The sequence below is a fragment of the Opisthorchis viverrini genome (genome assembly GCF_000715545.1).
Source record: "Opisthorchis viverrini unplaced genomic scaffold opera_v5_7, whole genome shotgun sequence".
NCBI lineage: Eukaryota > Metazoa > Platyhelminthes > Trematoda > Opisthorchiida > Opisthorchiidae > Opisthorchis > Opisthorchis viverrini.
Genome location: NW_008751663.1, coordinates 3,016,649 through 3,037,106, shown reverse-complemented (window position 1 = coordinate 3,037,106; position 20,458 = coordinate 3,016,649). Strand labels below are relative to the sequence as shown.

At 42.6% G+C, this 20,458-nt stretch overlaps 1 protein-coding gene across 1 annotated transcript in view; it reads left to right on the top strand.

Annotated features, from left to right (window-relative positions):
* Nucleotides 1-3,240: 3,240 nt before the first annotated feature.
* The window catches only part of T265_00733 (hypothetical protein), a gene marked incomplete at both ends in the record, with an annotated part of 77,067 nt that continues 59,849 nt past the window's right edge, over nt 3,241-20,458 (top strand). Inside the window, 2 exons of the mRNA XM_009164582.1 lie at nt 3,241-3,321; nt 3,353-3,545. Of these exons, the coding sequence (XP_009162846.1) occupies nt 3,241-3,321; nt 3,353-3,545 (274 nt within the window). The remainder of the gene's footprint in view (nt 3,322-3,352; nt 3,546-20,458) is intronic.

The following is a 20,458-nucleotide window of genomic DNA, read 5'->3' as shown; positions in this document are numbered from 1 at the left end:
GGGAGAAATCCGTGTTGAGCTGGAGATATCAGATTGCTGGAAGTGAGGTGATCTAGGATGGCTTGCTTCAGAATGCGTTCCATCACCTTGCATGGCACGCTAGTGAGGCTTATAGGCCTATAGCTGCCAGGCGATAGTCGGTCAAAATTGCTCCCCGGCCGGGACTCGAACCCGGGCCTTCCACGCGACAGGCGGAGATACTGACCACTATACTACCGAGGAACTGATCACTATACTGCCGAGGAGCTTCGTGACCTTCAACTCTTGGGCGTATGGCCAGAGACGTGGAGCGTCAGTGGTAATGAGTAAGTGGGGAATTAGCACTACGCATAAATGGTAGTGGGAATCTCAGAATCACAGTGTGCAGTGAAACTGGAAAGACTCACCATAGTTGCTACTGAAGAGATGTCGGGTGCAAAGATCATTTGGAGAAGGAGTTCACACAAACGGACATGGAAGAAGGCGAACTGTGCGGAGAATAACTGACTTGGTGAGGAGAAAAAAGATACCGAGATGTTTAGATTCAATGGAATGGACGCCTCCTGCAGGCGGCTATGGCCGGTTGAATACTTTGATTGTGGTTGCAGATAAAAGGACGAGTGGGCGCGGTTCAAGTAGAAAGGGGACTGTTGCGGGTATGCTATCAAACTAGGCGTGGCAGTGCCGTGCATTCCTTGCAGTGGGATACTTCAGCTTCTGGACAGCCCCGTGATGAACGTCGTGATTCGGGTAGTTGGACTAGAATGTGGGGACACCATGGATCCTGGCATTGGACAACTTTTCGTATTTACGCTTTATTAGTACGGTACTATTTACATGCGATTTAGCGGTATTGTTCACATTGAAGTTACTCCACCTCAAATAAACGGTCGTGCGTATACGACGGGGTACGCACCTAAACTAGAGCAACGGTGTGAAATTTTTACTTCAAAAGCCCCCTAGTTTTGGCGAAACTACCTTCAGCATGCTCCTAGTGACTGGATCAACCATCACTGGAAGCTGATTCGGTAGGATTCCGCCGTCTGATTGGCTGCGCTGCTGCAGCCAGCTTGGGTGTAAGAAAATGTGACCTACCACATTATCCACATATTTGACCATCGAGATACCCACATAAACGAACTTATCAAAAACATGCGGTGTTGTTCCCTTTTTTCTTTCTGGTGGCGCACAAGAAACGCATAGTCCTTGGACACTGAGAAGCGGACTAACCTCGACCAGTTACAGAAAACCCCTTCGGATCATACCATCCTGAATTCTACACGTTTTAAAGACTCACTGCGTTACCGGATCTTGAGCATCATCCTGAAATTGGTTTCAGTCAGACTGAAAATCCTCCATATCGTGGGGTTCACACGTCCGGACCAACTTCCAGGGCCGAGGTTGAAGTGTCTTTTTGGAGGATTGGAATGCCTACAGGGGTCCTAGGTTGCAAACATTAAGGTAGGGAGATACCGGGAATAAGTATAAACACTCCAACCAACAAGCATTATGGCCCTTTAGTCTCGTGATTGAACATTTTCAACTACGACTGCGCTGATTGCCCACAGTTGCTTGACTGAATTTTCAACCCTGAGCAGTCAATTGGGAACTCCAACCACTTACTCACTAGGATTCAACCGAGCACCTCCCTTCAAAAACTGCTGCCAAGCCCTGTTTAAAGATCAGTGTGAAATTTTCCTCCACTTCCCATGTAACTTATTTTCCCTCTTTTGATGAAACGGATCACCCAAGGCCGATGTATTAGCCGATAGCAATGACGGATTGCGAAGAGGTACCCATTCTAAACGTAACCATCTTGGGAGAAATTCGCCTGATCTGCTTCGAAACTAGAACATTTGCCATTAAGTTCACACTGTCCTACAAAGAGGTGTAAAGACGGAAACCGAAAACTGAGAGAAAACCAGGAAGAGACTTTATGGAGATACCATCGCGCTGTCCTCATTTCACAGTAACCACAGTCCTGTTTCCACCGGTTCCTCCCTGAATTAAACCTTGTCAACTGTTTCTTTCCAGGTGTATGTGTGTAACGTTAAGTGCTCCAGATGTGTGCAAATAGTATACTGTATTCCCGTTCATACTGTTTTTCTACCTGCATTCGTTTTGAGGGCTCGATGGGCGCTTTTCGGTTCGAGTAGTTTTATACATATGCATCCAATGTGCATTGCTGTCTAATTTTCCCCACAAAGAAAAGTGATGATATCAGATCGAATAATCCTGAGAACCCCGGGTTTTATCTGATGCCGAAACGTCAAGTCTGTCGACGTGAACTATACGGACGACGTTGTTCTCACCCTCCAAAACTAGTGGGAAACCCTATCGTCATTTGAGAACCTGAGCAAGACCATCCAACCCTTCGGCAAATCTTTCGCATCCGTCCGGTGTGGTGTTATCTTAAGACGTAAATTTTGATTCGTAAGATTTAGAGCAATTTGCAGAATATGCCCTGGATGATGTACTGTTGCCATCCACAGCGTGACAGACCAGATCAGTGCCCGAAAATCATCAGTGCTTATTTCAAAAAACTCAAATGTGGCATCGAAGCAATTGTGCGTGTAGTGGTCTGGCTACCCAATAAGTTAGTTTACCAGGTGTGTGGAAAAGAAATAAAAATGATTACGCTAGGTTGGGTATACAAAAATAAAGAGACCAGACGGAACAGACTCACTAACAATTGTTCTCTTTAAAATAGTTTGTCGTTGGCCCAGGTCAGCGAATAAACAATAATCTAATTATGTTGGTCCAGAGGTCTTCTTCTGAACAGTTCCCGCGTATAATAGATTCCGAAGATGTTTGAAATGTTTTGGTACCAGAGTTAGTACATGAGACTCGCGAATGACCGCTGCAAGCGCGAGCGAAATCAGAAGAGAGAGTCGAAGCACGTGACCACGCTTGTATTCTGTGAAATTGTACAAGTGCGCGTTTTTGTAGTGTTTCGTATTCAAACAAAAAACGATTATGCAATTGATGAAATACGTAGTGTTATAATGGAAGTAAAATAAAGGTACAAAACGCCACATGTGCAGTAGTCTAGGATGTGGCTTGTATTTTTTGGAGATGATGGGGCGTGAGGATTTCAGGAAGAGGAAACTCCACATCTTCGGATCTATGAACATATGCCCTCAGAAATACGGATGAGGCCGACGTAACCGGTGAATTCACGCGATCAGAATAGGAGTCATGATGATGTAGAGCGTTTATTTTGACGCACCCATTTACATACGGAGAACAATTTATCAGCCAATGATGCACTGCGAAATCAGCTTTGGTTACCAAGTTCCGTACTTCCTTCGACTCCTACGACCCATATCATTGTTTGAATACGTAAGTCACACTGTGTTATATCAACCTTCAGGTCCGCGGAATTGAAAAAGAGCGATTACTGATTACAGCCATGGATAAATGGTCGAAATTAAGACCACGGCTAGTGCTGTTATTGGAACTCTTTTCTTCCCGAGTCTTCGAAGTTCTCCCAGATGACATCCTCGAATTTTCAAGCGAATTCTTCTCAGAACTCAATTCCAAACCAGATAAATGGGAAATATTTAGTGAGTTATGGTTTCTTAGTTTTTGGGTAAATGATTTCCGTGGTATCTGTTTATTTAGAGGTTAATTATAAGGGAGCCACGGATGTTTTGTTTTCATATGATCCATGAATCCATGAAGTGACAGTGATGACTTATAAACCGATCACTGAAATCCGTAATATATAGTATATTTGGTGCCACTCCGCGTGACGTGAGTCTCCACTCAGCTATACCTGACCAACCAATGATTCCTAGCTCGCCTGGCATTATCCACATTGTACTCACGCTTTTTAAATGCGGCAAAAGTTCCGTGGGCCACTTCCTCTCCATATAGATCTCCATATAGATCTTTGGTCGACCAAAGCTCACTATATTTTGCTTTCCAAGACGATGAAAAAAGAGGGAATTTTTTCCAGGCTCCGGAGACTGCGAAGGTAAGATTCGTTAATTTGCAGCCCGATCTTCGGTCTTTTGACTGCATTTGTGGTCAATGAGTTCGCCTTGGCCGTTAGTTTTGCAAAATCCTCAAACGCTTTTATTCGTGGTTATTTTTCTGGAAGTCTAGGTGATATACGCACAGTTTTTACTCACGTGTGGTACATTTGCTAACCATCATAACAACTAGCCAAACATAGTGTTATCCGTTTGATTTATTCAGTTTTTGACCATTGTTTTCTCAAGGAGGCTTCAGTTTTTGCGATATAGCATTTTGGTTTAGCGGATCATTATGAGAGCTTTCACGTACTGTTGATGAAGCACCGCAAAAGTCGATACCGCATTCCCCTCTCCTCATCGTCCTCATACATTTCTCGATTTCGTCTCACTCAGTTTCGCTCCAAAGTGCAGCAGCGACTCAAAAGTCTTGAGGCCGATTGGTAATCTCGGTCACGGACTTCTGTAATCAGACCCAATCGTAGCTTTCAAATGGACAGGTACAAACCAATTACGGTTTAATATTTCAAGTGCCATGCTTCGATGTTTTCAAATAACCCTGTCTTTTGAGTTCACGTATGCCGCAACGCACAAGCGGCGGGAGGACTAGGGAATCTTCAAATCACTGTGTCAACAAGCAGCGGGTACACCTGGTAGGATTATGACACTCGTACAACGTAAATTTCAGACACTGAAAGTATGACTACTCTCACTCCATTTGGATTTGTTTCGTGCTGTTTGCTGAATACGCTATTTAAGAGCCATCTTTATGGTTCAAACATGACCATATTTTGCCGCACCCCAATACGGCGGTCCCAAACGCGCATGTGGCCATCTGCCATATGCCTAATGTATCCCATGTGAAGAGACTTCAACATTAATTCCTCCTATGGCTGGGTCTGTTTGCATCAATTCTTCAAATAGTGCTGAAGATGGCTCTATCACAGCGTGATCTTGGTGCTAAAGGTTGTGTGTTCCGTTTGGCCGTTGCGCTCTTTCTTTGTCCGGTCGTTCGAACAGCAGTGGTCCGTCCCCCCTGCAAGTGAATCATTTGATATTGCATCAACACTGTATTCTTTTATTACTACCGGCTCTTTTAGTCCTGTAGACTGCGTTATGATTTGTCTCTGAACACTCATTTGCGTGTTTATTCAACTAGAAAGGTCGTTTGATGATAGTTTATTTGCTCAATGTTTGTTCGATCACTCAAGTTTGGTTTAGGTTTCTCGTCCTTTTGGACGGCAAAGGTACCATTTCTCATGCCATGCATAGCATTTTGGAGGTTCATAATAAGTTCATTTTTTCTCACTCAATTGTTTGTTCCAAGTTCACGATGGAGATGATAAAACACCAAAGTTGAGCCTCCAAACATATCCACTCCACCTAAATAAATTGCGTTCAATAAACTTTTAGCCCACTTTGAGCTAATAAACTAGACCATTAACTACCATTGAGCAGCACCATTAACTTGTGGCAACAACGTGGTTTTTGAAGTAAAAGTATAATTCTAATGTTGCCAGTGAAAACCAACGGGACATCGGCATTAGTATCATTCACGTTAATTTTTGCGAGGTCTTTGGAGGATTGCAACATCAAGCAATCTCTGTAGAACTATGGCGTGGATTAAGTGGAGTTGTGCTCTCTCACAAAACGTATGGTAGCGTCTGTGGTCCGTACGGCACCTTGGTACTGGAGTAACTGGCCTACGATTTATAACCTTTATCACCATCCTACCTGTATGCCATCCAATGATAAGCTAGATTTTTGGATCGGTTTATCTCAGCACCCAAGCTGACCTGAATAAGCGAGAATTTGCGTACGAAGGATCAACTATCGTCTAACGTGCTTTTCCGCCGTTCCGAAACATGATACTATTTTCTTGTCCTCCAGACTCCTTACTCTCATCTACGGATAGGATTTATCAATCAGCACCTTGTTGGACATTCCACCAAGAGACGATCGGGCGTTACTGTGGTGTGGTGAATTGTGTGCCCCGTGACCCATTGAACTATAGTGAGGGGGTGTGTTTAAGACAAGCTCAGAATATCTCATACGGGATTGTAAGTCTGGCCAACACGGTTCTCCGGATCATCAAATTAGGAGTTGGAACAACTGTGTCAACATTTTCTTTAACCATGAATATACGCCAAACACCAATGCCTTTCAATCAGGCTTTCGAACTAAAGACTTTGATTTAAAATCCTAAGAGTCTTGCTGTCTACGTTTGGGTGCGCTGGCAGTACCTCAGCCCACATAAAACCGTAATTCATGCATCTAATATATCAGAGAATCATCAGTGTTTGGACTATTATATTGTTCCCTTGATGATGGTGAGTTAAGCTGAAAATTTAGCACTGCACTAGCATTCTGTGTGCAAGGGTACATCTTAGCCCCTTCAAACTTAAAAATAGACCGAAGAGGCGAATACTGATCGATGTGTCCTGGATCTTGTGAGGTATTTACTTTTGAGGTCTGACATCTCTGGGCCTTAGTTTGATTAGCGGATGCCCGAACAAATTCAGAGGAAAATACTCAAAGTAATACAGACCCCAAGCAAACAATCTTACACCAACCTGTTAAGGACGCCAAAAGTGGCGACACTTCCATGGCGATCGCATCCTTGCTTATCAAAGTATGGAGGACGCTATCCACAATATGCACCCGGTGCTAGCGGTTCAAATCACCATAAAACTTCTAGATTGGCATCAACAAAGCCATCTCACTTGAGGTTACTCTCCACACTGGGCTGATCATCCTTGTGTACGTAAAACACATTGATACAATCTATGCAACCAAGACTGTCTAGTATACCTGGACTTGTTGAACAGAGTATAAATTCTGGTTGTTTTTTCAGCGGCAATCTGCAGAAGGTTAGGAAGTCTTTTTGAACTAACAGGGCAGAATCGCAAGGAGGTTTCATTTTGTTCCCCCTGCCGCATCCACTAATAGAATATTCCAGTGCATACAAGTAAATATGAAGACGATGCGGAGGATGTAGACAAGTCAGAAATAGCTAGCGCACCGCCCTGACGGAATATTATATTTCCATTATCAGGTGCAGTTTCCATACTCTCTCTTAAACTCACAGTTTCGGAGTTTTAGGATCAGTGACAGAGTTCTTGTCTAGGAGATACTGGCCTGTTCTTTTATTTTGTATTTTGAACACCCAGCAGATTGTGTTGTTGTTATGTTTTTGTGTTGTTGTGCCTTCTACAAGTCAAATCCGTTACCTAAACGAATGACAGTGCGATATATGGCTGCCAAGAATTTCTAATGAATTCAATGGCGTGGTGTACCAGTGTAATGCAACGTGAAGAAGGTAACGCAACAGATGGGTGGCAGGAATTGGATTATTATCTAAGGTTGAACCACGTTACCTTGTTTGTTGTTATGTGAGTTGTGCTTCCGCAGTTTTTTGGGAGGGAATTTTTGGAGCGTTTCATTTGAGTTTGCATGCACGAAACCTTGACGCATTCTGTCCAGTACTTCTGGGGCAGATCAGCTGATTTTTTCCAAAATACGCACACAGCTCATTTAGGCAAGAGATTTCTAACCGAACCTTTTTATTAATTTCCACTGGAAGCTTATGATAGGATAAAGAAAATAGAGAATACAATAAAGATTGACGTGTGAAAGTGTTCTGGCTTTCCGAAGCAGATCTATTGAGGTGAATATCTCAGCAAATTGTTTTAGCATCAAAATGATGAATATTTAGTTTTCAGGTTGTCTACACCATTCACGTAACGGTCTTTGATATTTCAATGGGCGTATGCTAGCCAATAAATATTGATAATCGCAGGGAAACATCTGACAGCCTCAAAATGCAGTTAACTGGAACTTGCTTTCATAGGCACTGTGTACGGACATAATATGTGAAGATAACCTAAAATTGAGTACAGTATCCAGTGCGATGGGTGTTTCATAGTTCTTCGGTAGCGCATGAAAACAAACTCGGAACCTTTTGACCATTGAGCGTATGTGTGCAAGTTAAAGACTCCCAGTGATCAAAATAAATTATTGGTTAGGAGTGCTACACTGTTCAACTAAAAGCACACATTGCCTAACTGGTGACCACTCCATAAGCTTGCTAAGCGTTGGTACCAGACTTTGCGTCTATATTTTTTATATGACTTCCAATATTTTATCATCTTAGACAACCAATAACAATGCACGTTTTCACCAATATGTATGAAATAGCAATGTGTATCCGACATACCTCCATTTCAATCTACTCATACCACTTAATCGCACTGAGTAGTCCTTTTGAGCTGCTAGATTTTTGTTTCAGTAGCTTAAGTGCTGAGCTGTTGTAGTAGATAAAGCTTAAGTTCAAAATAGAGCCGGTCTATTGCGTAAGTAGAGAGATCAATACATCTATAGTTTTCATGTCCAGGTACATCAGAATGTTCAGTAGCCACGGTCACACCTTTATTCGCCCTCTTTGTTGAACATATTTAGTGAGATTCGCCCGACCGCTCAAGAAAGCCAGATTAACATTTCCTTCCACCTTCTTCCGGGTTGTTTGTCAAAGGCATTCAAATAAGTCATGGTTGCAGGCCGGCAAGGCATTGGTTTTGGACACCAACGTCGTGCTTTTGGTGATGGTACAGGGCTGCTCTCAGGATTACAGCTGACGGGTAGTGTAAAGTACATTTACCCATTGCAACCAAGGTTTGAACTCGGCGTTCTATCACAGAGCCAGATAGATATAAGTGAACGCGCTTGCATCGGAGAAGTAAGCACCACCCAGGGTTGTGGGCATTTGATTGCTTTGATCAATGGTGCGCAGGTCTGCTAACTAGGATGCCAAGTGTGCTCAATAACTCAAGTGAATGTTACTTCCGGTCGTCTAAAAAGGCCGAACACAGGTTTTATCCCAACATTTTGATGCAAATTAGACCAGACAGTTAAGCTGACAACCGTGGATCTCGCATTCAGAGTGATTTGAGCAAAATAATATGTAGTGTTGTCGCTACCGCATAACGTAACTAAAGTAGGTGACAAAAACCGGCCTTGGAGTTAGTTCAAGAAGCTCACTTGTAGAAGAATAGTTTTTTCAGGTGGACAAGTCAGGTGGGCAATATACAGGTGACAAAGACTCAAGAACTCGTATTTTTGACTGCCTATGGCCTTTAGCAGTAATTAGAAACACCCTGCTAGTATGATAGCAAATTCTTAGTGGTTCAGTAGTACACAATATCTTTTAAAGGAAACTACTCGCAATGTTGCTGAAAAATCTTTGACAGCACATGACCGGTTTTGCCCATTTTTAGGGTTCATCAGGTAGACGGTGTCTCCGAGTTTTCGTCAACCTTACGTTCTGCTTGCACCCCAAGTAGGGCTGCTTTTGAAAAATACACGCATTTGCTAATCAGTTTGGTTTTCACGGAAGACTCAAGTTAATCTCTCTTTTATGATGCTCTTCAACTGAATGTGCCGTACACAGGCTGCTTCATGTCTCATCGCTGCCTCATGTTTTATCGCTGAATTAACAACCTGGGCTCAGGCCAATCGGGTTGGAGAACTTAGATTTTGTAGCCAGCTTAGAGTTGAGAGAAGTTGATGTAGTTTCCATGAAAACACCAGAATTCACCATGAACTGTATAATCGACTGATTGCACAGTCACTGTGTTGTCGGTAAATAAATAAAACTAATCTGCTAGAGCAGTGAAATCTCTTTCGTACAAAATCTTTGCACAACTCCTGGCTGGAGAATAACCATATCGACCGACCTGTTTAACATTCATTTGCGCATTTAATTCTGGCACTGCGAGGATTTAATGGTAATCATGGATACGAAGGCCGTTTTTACTTCCTTAGGGTTCTAACCTACTGCGAAGGCTTTCTTCAGCAGTTTTGTGTAGGCATGTGCACAGCTGACAGTAATATGCGGGTTTCAGCTTATTTTAGTTTCTAGGATGTAGTGTCGAATCCAAGCGTTCGTCCGGGCTTTGTAGTTCGGACCCCTGGAGGTTAATGCGTATGGCAGCAAGGTGGTTATTAACCGAAACTAACTAGAGTCCTCTGCGACCTTCCATGGAATCCTGTACTCAACACGCTATGTCGGACAAGAAGCAGAACATAGTGCTCTGCTATACTTTGTATTCACAGCTGCTTTATTCCTACTGCACACCAAAGCAGCATAGTTAGTAAGTCATCATTAACGACTTGAGCTATCGAATAACCCCATCAAAAGCAACTATTCACTGAGCTTTTCTTCTATAGTGTGTCTCAAAATAAGGGTGGCAACCTCTTTTGGGCTACATTTGCGATACGTGATTTGATACCAGAAAACCGGCCCAGCACAGCTGTTTTTGGTGTTACATGACTGACAAGGATAACTTGGTCAGAAGTTGACTTCGTTTTTCTCTGAGTTTTGGATTTACCCGAGTAATTTTGACGCCTTTTCTCGAAACAGTTGAAGACCTTATTAGGATGCAATGGGTACATAGGTAACTACCTATTTGTGGCCACGCAGAATAAGGATGAACCTTGAGTTGCTGAAAGATCTGCCTTGGGAATCGAATACACTAAGGACCCAACTCTGCCAAATGCAACAAATAATGCTAAGTTTGGGTTGGCCGCGAGCTGTCTGGACTTACTTGTTTGTTAGATATGACCTTCACACATCGTTAGATACGGTGGCGTTTGGGGTTTATCTGAGTATTCTCCCGAATCAAGGCGCGAACAATAAGTGAGTGACTAGAACCTCAGTGTGCTTTAGTAATTTGAAGTTTTCTTGCACACCAAATCAGTTAGAATACTGTTTTCAGCGCGAAGGAGACTGATATACGCATGACAATATATATTGAATTTTACGTTTGACTTAGACTGCTACTCGGTCTGTGTGAAGCTTGCGAAAAGACATGGCGATAAATGAAATTCATTGTATCAAACCGACGAAATATGCGTAATCGTTGGGGATATCAATATCCCCCCCAAAAAAACGCTGTATTTTTATGTGTGCTAACGAGCTGCCGAACCCAAGTCAGTAAAAATGTGGTATCGTGTAAGTCGTCGGGTTTAAATTTTTCGGAAAATCAATAGGCCATTTATTTATTCATAGTTTAACCTTGAGGATGCCGGAAGTTCGCTAGCACACATAAAAATACAGGGTTTTTTGGGGGATATTGATATCCCCAACAGTAATGTAACCGGAAGATGATCCATTTTAGCAGTGGTCCCAGGTTGCGGCCTCACCTTTGCTCCCAGTTCTTCCTTGAAACGTTCCAGAGGGAAACTGAGCCAGAAGAAGAATTTAGCTGAACAGTCCTTGAAAGTTCTTCCTAAAATATTTGAAGGCCATTTTATTCACAGGTCAGAAAGCCTTACATGTCTTTTCATTCTCAGAAGAGAAAAATCAAAGCACATAATTTTGGGTCACATCTGTCCTACAACTGTCCTGGTACCCCGCTGTATTTGCAAGCAAATTTTTGCAACTTCCTGCGTTGTTTACGGCCGAAAAATGAGCTATTGCACTTGTCTTTATTTTTGGACTAGCGGAAAATCTGTTCGCCAAATCCCGATACACTGTTAGACATTCCTGATTCAGTGATTCAACTTACTTACGCAGGACATATGTTTCCCGAGTATTAACCTTATGCGTGCATTGAATTAACCAATCATCAGTTGCCATCTGACAAAGTAAATTGATGAGGCCGGTGATCAACTGATGGTGCGCGCGTACCAGTCACAATAATCTTATAAACTGCTTGGTATTTGACCCTAATAAGTGACAAGCGGGAGTGAATTTTATCTGCTTTTAGCAACAAAAACAGCACTGCACTTTGTCAGGTCTCAAACGGATTGGCACAGGCCAGAAAAGTCCAAACTGCCTGGCTTGTTTTAAGGAAGATGTATGTTTGTCAGACATCGATATGAAGGGAAATGCAGACATACTACAAAGGAATAGCAGATAAGCAAATCCAATATTGGGGATATCAGTGTCCCCAAAAACTCTGTATTTTTGTGTGCTAGCGAACTTCCGGCATCTTTCAAGGTCAAACTATGAATATATATGTATGCATTGTCATTTTTTCCTAAGATCCCCTGTTGATCGCGTGTTGTTGGATCATTAAAGTTTGTGTCCGAGGTTTTTCGTCTTCTTACTATCCGCCGTGCTAGGAGTCTGGATAAAGCAACATAGCTGGGAATAGAATATGGTCATAGTCCGTATATCGTATTGTTTGCTCGCTGTGTGATCGAACCGTAACATCCAACTAACCTCCCAGTTGCGATTACTAATACTGTGAATGAATCGATCATCCTGATAATAATCTATATAACCTGAGCGCTTTTGGTAATGACGTAGGCCCGTGTTTGTTCTGATGCGCTTCTCCCAACAAGGTTCTCAGGCTCACTTTCCCAAATGCCATTCAAAGATGCAAATTTTACTTCGGTCATTGAAAGCTTTCCTGATAAATGACAGATTTCTCACCTTGTTTCCATTATTTTGAACAATTTCCTCTCCATAGTAATTCGATGGAAGCCTGAAACCAAAGGCACTTGCTGAGGTATGGCTGTATATTCTGATGTTATTCCACATAGGCATATGAGCGCAATGATTTTGCCATCATCGCATTTGTTCTCTTTTCCTGGTGTACACTGCCAGGAAATGCAGCCTAATAATGTATTATATGTCAATCACAGGCTTTTCAAGATTGTTACCTTTGCTACAAGGGAAACGTAGAGCACGGCGATTAAGTTCTTGGGAGTCGGTGGGGTTTTGCTTGAAGAGAGACACGTATTACTGTTCACATCCATCTAGGCGTGACGGACTATTGTCGGCATACAGCACTGATGGACATTTTTGGGAACTGTACACCCGAACCCATCGCGCGTGATCTTCCACCGTTGTCACATGTATGATGCCGATGCTTCATATCAACATCCGAACCATGTTCCTTCATCCAGAGTGCAACAGATATTTTTATCTGTGCACTAACAAGAAGAGAACCTGGATTATAGGCGAAATATTAGAATTACTCGACTTCTAGTGAACACTCGTCGTGCCCATCATACAAAGATAATTGTTTTTCACCTAAGATAGATTTGCCGTCATGGTGAAAGGGAAGTGGAGTAGAATGGATAGTGAAATGGTTAAAGTCTCGGTGAATGTGAGCAAAGTGTTTTCGTTTCTTATGCCTAGTGATAATATTTTTGGGAGTTGTTTAATTCATCCCCATGTTCATGACGTTATCTTTACACCTGGCGTTGGCAAAAGAGTAGAAACAATGCTCTGTCTGTCAGACTGGATGATATACGTTCATCACACGTAAGGACATCCCCGGAAGAATATGCATTTGAATTCAGAAAGTTCGTCAGTGGTGTTCAGGGATCTGTATACAGTAAAAACAGCTAGTCAGTGTGCATAATCCTCCCATCGGTCAACAGGCACATGGCTCATAAGCGAAATCTGCTAGAGGTTCAGGTGAATTTCGGCGAAGTTTCCCGTCAATACCAACTCTCCGTGGAAATGGTTGCTACCGCGACACAATTGCGATTTGATGTCCAAGTACGAAATGATGTTGGTGCACCGCAGCCCGACTATTACAGTTACTATCATTACTATTGATGGCACTTTGGCGACTACACCTATCTGCTGGTCTATAAGTAGAGAGAAAACATTGATGTGCCGTCCAGAGTGACCTTTTGAACGGTGTTGGTCAGATGCAGGAGTTTTGCGTGGCCTTCTATGTAGCGGTTTAACTTCCATCACTTAGGCATTTTCAGCCAAATGACGCGATCTCTGTTACCCTTGCGTTGCAGGTTGATTGCGTTTGCTAGACATGTACTGGTTGCTATCATCTGACTTTCCGATCTGGAATTATTCCTTGAATCCTTTAAGGTTGCTCCCTCGTACTCTATAGACTACTCCATTTCAACAGCAGGGATAGTGACCACGATCTTCTTAATTTTAAGAAAGCAGTTGTCATGTTTCACTTGAGCTTTCGTTGCTTTTCCGATGGTGTTGTATGCAGCGCGGCACTTAATTTCGTGACATTCAAATGGACAGTGCTAAAGCAACTCATTTTGTATATTCGTCTGTTATATTATGATATGCTGTCTCTTAGGGATAACAGATTAGGATCAGCTGATTATCTGTAGAATAAAAGAAATGAAGAAATAGAGTAGACTAGAGCATGAGGCGAATTAGCAATCATGTCTGTGAGAAGGAGCTGAGGTTCGTCAATCGTCACAACTCCTGACTGTGCTGTCAAACACAAATGGACAGTTACCCCAATGGACTCAAAAGATCGTATGTTCGACTAAACTCCGTGTCGCACAACACGCAACGTGTATTTTTTTTTTACACTGAACATGTTAGGGTTGCCCTCAGAACAAAAGCTGTTTTGTAGTTTCGATTGCTGCTTGGCCAAGAATGTCTGGAAAACAACAACGAATTCAAAACAAACTACCAGAGCTCTAAAATTATTGTTGCAGCATTTAGGGGGAGCTGTTCGGTTTCCTTTAGGTAGGGAAATATCGAGGAACACACTAGACTGGGATCACAATGAATACATTTATTACTCTCTAATCGTAATCGTGGTTTTCTCACTGACACTGAAGTGATGGACAAGGAAATTTGCATTTGATTGTAGCAGAATAGAACGAAAGAACGTCATCTGAGCGGAAACCTGATGCTAAAACTGTCTGTGTGCATTCAACGGGCTTACCTCTGGTGCTATCTTTGGGTAAGAAATTTTTGCGGAATTAGTAAAGGGAGGGGAGGGGAAGTAATCAGTTCCATCTTCTATTTTCAGCTTGGTTTAGAGGCAGATTAGTTCGAAGGGAAAAGATGTGCATCTTGAAATGATGAAATACCGCTCTCTAGGACAAGGAGCTACCTAAGTTGTCTTTCAAAACGGAAATGTCAATCAGTCAAATTAGGCGATGTGGGAGTTTTCTCCTCAATCAGTCTATTGGAATGAGAAATTTTCATAGTCCAGAGACTAAAGCCCGCAATTTCTCATGATCAACATTTCGTAGATTTGTGAAAGTTGGCAGTAAATAAGCATTGTTTTTCGTCTGCCCGCATGATAACGAAAGATGGATGGTGTGTTTTCCGGAGGACAGTAGTTCTAGACAAATTTACGCACCTTCAGGATACAAATTACGGTAAGTTGGCGAATCATAGTTGCCAATCCAGTTGTCGCTGTTTGCAGAAGCACTGCGTTGTCTTTCCATCAGGCCAGAGTTCAATTTTATTCAGCTTTCTTCGAAATTCTCACCTCTGGCTGTCGTACTGAACAGTTCTGGAAACATAGTCAGTCATTTTGTCGTTCTTCCAGGCCATGGCTAATCGATCTGGATGAGAATTGGGCTGTAGCAGGTTTTACTGAGAGCTGTGTGTACTAGTAAATGTTTGCATAATTGCGCAGTGTCCGGACACGGGCAAGTTGCGACCTTAGAAACCGCTGTCTGTCAATGGGTAGTGTACCAGGGCTACAACAATCGTCATTAGATATTGCATATTCAAGTGGTATTCTGTCCTTAACTTGTTAGCTCGACCTTTGTTTGCGGCAGACGCATAAGGGCAACGGAAATTAGGTTCGTAAAGTTGGTGATTGGCCACGAAAAACCGATGATCGACAGTTTTTTGTACGAATTTACTTAGATGATTGAAGTCACATAGCTAGTGGATAGTGATTCTGATTGGTTTGGATGCACCTAAGTAATTTAACATGCCAAAGATCGGCAATCTCTTCTTACAGGATAATCAGCGAGTTGAACCCTTTTTGCGTAACTGCTAGGCAGTTGGATTCCATTAACCATCCCGGCAGTTCTGAATCCTTGAAGACCCCTGCTTTACTCCGTCTGTGTGCGTGTACAGTTTTTGCGATTTATTAGCAGACGGTATACGAAATGCTAATTATTAAGGAATTATAATCCCGTCATAAAATGTAGAAAAAAGTTTTTAAAAAATCATTCAGCTGTAGCACCCTTTTGGTGCCTGGCTGCCACGACACCCGAAGGAAGCACGAGGGCTAGGATACTGCCAGGTTGCTCAAGCCTAGTCAGGGGAACCACTTGAGCCATCCCGCCCCCAAGGTGTAGACTTTTTCTCCATCCTGTGTTCATTATCTTTTAGCCTCAGTGAGCCCATCCCCAACTCGAAACATTGGCATAATTTGTTTAAGTGCGTATGCACCAAGACGTCACAACCCATAGGATTTGGTCCCAGGGTTGAACATGCGCAGGATCAGGGTTTACACAAATGTATGACCCGAACAGCAATCGGCTCAGGATTTTGTCTATTAACCCGCAACTTCTTTACCATAACTATTTGGGGTAGCATCACTTGCGTTATCTTGTTTCAACTTATTGCTAGTGATTGTGTGAGAGCTAAGGGTTCTTAGCTTCTTAATTCCGGCGTCTTTTCTTCTTACCTCAGACAGTCATCTTGTGATGCGATTGACATATCACGGTATATCTCGGAATAGTTGAAATCCCGCAGAAGGTTTAAGTGTCTGGTGTGGGTTGCCGAAAATTCAATGTCAGCTAATGACAAATTCAGAGGATAGTGAAACGAAATATAACAGTGCTTTATTGCCTTTCTTTACTGCGGATTCACGGCACACTTGAATATAAGCGAGCACTCGATTAACCTTGAATATTCCCATCTCAGTTCCCTTAAACCTATAAGTAAAAAAGGTGGGTTGTTAGTATGTTTTATGCGATGAGCGTGTGGAATCTCCAAAGAATAACTGATTTGGCATCAGTGGTAAGGCAGCCGAAGAATAGTCTTGGGTTCGCTACCTATGTGTAAGCTAAATTTGGGTACAAAGTAGGCGTTCGGTTATTCTTACGGGAGGAAGGCTACTTTGTGCGCGAACAAATTATTTGTTCCTGACCTGACGTTGATCGGTCACGCGTTTTCCAACTGATCGCCATTTGGATTTGTTTATATTATGTCGACTTATGATTTAGCTTCAAGATTTATCCTAATTTTAACTTCTTCCGAGACTTCGAGAAAATATGTTCGCTGCTTCTGCTCTGGCATAATCCTCAAGTACGTTTAGAGTGTCAACCGACTAAGCAAGAATAACTGTAAGTCTCCAACAATCTATGAAAATATCCGGTCCTGTAGATCTAATTCAGATTCCATGGCAAGTTTAATCGATCGCACCACGGCTGTAAGTGAAAGATCCGAATTCATAGTACAATAGTCATTCTGCCAACCGAGTGGAAAATCTCTAGTTGGCTTCAATAGCAAATTTATTGTCCTTCCGTGAACAATTTTAGGACCAACTTCTCGTTTAGTTATATGAAAAAGTTTCTCTTGATAAATGGTAGCCATGAAGTCCCTTCTTACTGGGTAAAAAGTTGAGAAGTTTGTGTGCGTGTACTTACAATTGTTGTATTCCAAAAGGGTGAAGCCGATTTTTATTGATTCTTATGGGCGGAAAGTGATAATAGTATGATGGGAGTTGTTCGGCTGTAACGGTTTTTCGGCGCCCAGCTGCTATGCCCGAAGCAAGCACGAGGGCTAAGACACTGCCCAGTCATCCAGGAAATTTCAAGGTGCCTGTGTTGGGTTCAAACCACGGACATTCCGGCCAGTGAGTTCGCGCGTTAACCATTATGCTACCTTGGGTTCAGAGTAAGGGCCTAGAGTTTGCCGATATGGAACAAAGAGTCTTACGTAGGTTTGAAGGGAGGAAGATTTGAACTCGAGACTCCACTGTACTCAAATGTACATATTCGTGGTATCAACAAGTGCGCAGGTCTGTCACTGACCGGTACAGTGCAGCACCCAGGTCCACAAAGCAGACAACGGTGAGCTGAATTTCGGTTTGGTAGTTTGGATTGTGATAATCCTTTCCGGATCAGTCTCGTGAGTCTGACTGGCGACGCGATCACACAGAAGTCCCGGCAAAGCAAGTCAGAGCAGGCCCAGCAGATGTATGGGCAAGTTGGTCAATGGCACACACACACGTACTAAAATACCACTGTCAGACTGGGCGGTCTTTGCGACAAGGTGAATGGAGAGAAAAAATACGAAGCAGATGGAGATCATAAGTACACAATCGGTGTAAGCAGATGAATTGGGGGATCATCATCATGTCAAGTTGGATTCAATAAACAGTGACTGAACAGTTGACGGATAATATCCGGATTTCCCGGTTGAATGTTTAATATAGCCATAAATGAGCATTTGAGATATCGTTCCCTACATCTCTCTTCTCTCCACCAAACAACGTTTTCCTCAGTTATGCAACAGTGTCTCTCCATAACCGTCGTTTTGAAAATTTCCGAAATAAAATGGTATAGTTCAGCGGATTGTTATTAGTTTGGGTTTATGCAGGCTCGTTCCTTTTGGTTTGGTTCCACTCTCTGCCTTATCATTGGTAGTGTATGGTTATGTAGGATGGATAGGAATTAAGCACATCATGCGCGGTCAACTGTCAACCTACGGATGAATGGCTTTTGTGGAGTAATTTGGTAGGTCCAACACAAATACTCTTTGAGTGCAGTTAAGTGCACGCATTCTCGTATTGCTGAGTCGGCCACGAAACATGACAGTATCGATTGCTTGTTACTTGGACTGTGTCCGTAAAACTTCAATTACTTAACTTGAACAGATGGCTGCTTGTAGGCTGGTTCCAGTAGCAGCAACTTTGACTAATGTTCCATCAACACCCCTTAATCGTGTGCTGAAAATATCATTCAAATGGGTGAGGAGGTGACGGGTAAGTAAAATCCCGTAACGTGCACCCAAACGGTGCTAAAAAACAGGTTTGGTTTTTTCTCTCTCAGGGAACTTCAGTGTATTTACTCTTTTCTTCAGGATTGTGGGAAGTAGATGAGTGCTGTTTTTGGTCGGTCCTCTCTTTAATGCTCTTCTGAAGTGCATAACAACGAACTCTTCACTGACGTGCCTGGTAGCTAGTGTGATACATTGTTATCTGGATGCAGTACCTCAACAATGACACTATCTCTAGTGTGCACTCATGGCCTTGAATCTTTGATAAACTGCCATCAAAACGGTGCACTTGTTGGGTACAAGGTCAGTGTATGCATCCTGAGGTTATCCGTCAATAGCTGTTGAAGCACCATCGGCATGAAATATCCGGTGACGGTGTCCGTTCTAACCGTTAACTGAACCGGTTGGATTGGTTTACCTGTGATGTTTGATTTTTCATGGCTTTAACACGCAGGAAGTCGCTGTACATCAAACGAATCGTCAAGTTCATAACCATATGGCATGTGCGGAACCGTCGCGACTATCCTCTTGATCCCGAATTTTCAAGTCTTCAGTAGCTATATGAGCTAAGACAGTTAAAAATGTTTGAACTAGAACGCGCTCCCGACAGGGTTTAGGGAGGGTTCCGAAACACTTACACGGTCGTCCTTATATAAAAGAGTGACAGTTTATGTGCGCTTGATCGTACATTGTTAAACTACAGTGTTTCTTAAGCGGTGAACCTTCTTGAAGTAATTTATGTTGACCAGTAAAAGATCATCCCAAGTAACGACGAAAATGAGTAGTTACAATTCCGCTATTAGATAAGAGGGTTGATTCTTCTTGTCAACGATGCACTGGCCGCTAATAGCCTTACCTTTCTAGGGTCGCCCCCATTATCCAGGCTTTTGAGTCGGTAGTCTTCAGCCAGTTCCAGTGCTAGCCGCTAGGGGATTGTTTTGCTGCGCGTTTATTGAAATTTACTAGAATATTGATTACAATCCTCATCGTCAGTTTCCTTCTCATCGTTGAGCCCTTCGTAGCTACCGTGGTTCATTCAAGTCAGTCAAATGATGGGTTGTACTTCCATGACGTCAAAAGTTCCGTGAAGAAAACAGTAGCGTAACGGTGTGCGGAAACTAGAAACAGATATCGTGTTGAAATCATTGTCATTATTTTTCGACATTCTATTGGAGAATTCGTAGAAAAGTGGAAGGAATTTGGAAGACAGGATTCAGCTGTTGGAGAAATCAGCGCGTTGTCTTTTTTCGGATATAATGATTCGTGTATTATTTCGGCGGCGACCGGAAACCGGATGACATGTTTTGTCTATTTAAAGAACCCGAAATCTGTTTTTACACATCATTCATATCAGGAAGTTGGCGGCCGGCTTTTGCGGATTTGGATGTCACAGTGGACGTATAAGACATGAGGCAATACAATGTGTGATGGTGATTGAAATTTGATTGTATCAAAAAAAATAAAGATTTAAAGGCCTTTGAGAAAGTTGAAAATGAACTAATCAGGAGGACATGACAATTATGGCAATCGTAAGCAATAAGAGGGGCTGCGTTGATCGTGTACTTCACATATGACGCATTTGGTACTATTCCACAGCCCAACAAAATGTTTTGCTCTCTCCTGACGGTGCAAATGTCAGGGATAAAGAGTAAGTAGGTGCCTGGTGGCTGTCGTAGATCAAGTGAATACATTCGAACCTTAACGAGTACTTCAAAAAGACACTTCAGACGGTAATTGTGGGTTGAATACAAGGTGAATATACTAACCGTGGTTGTTTGTGTTGGTTACGCTTCAA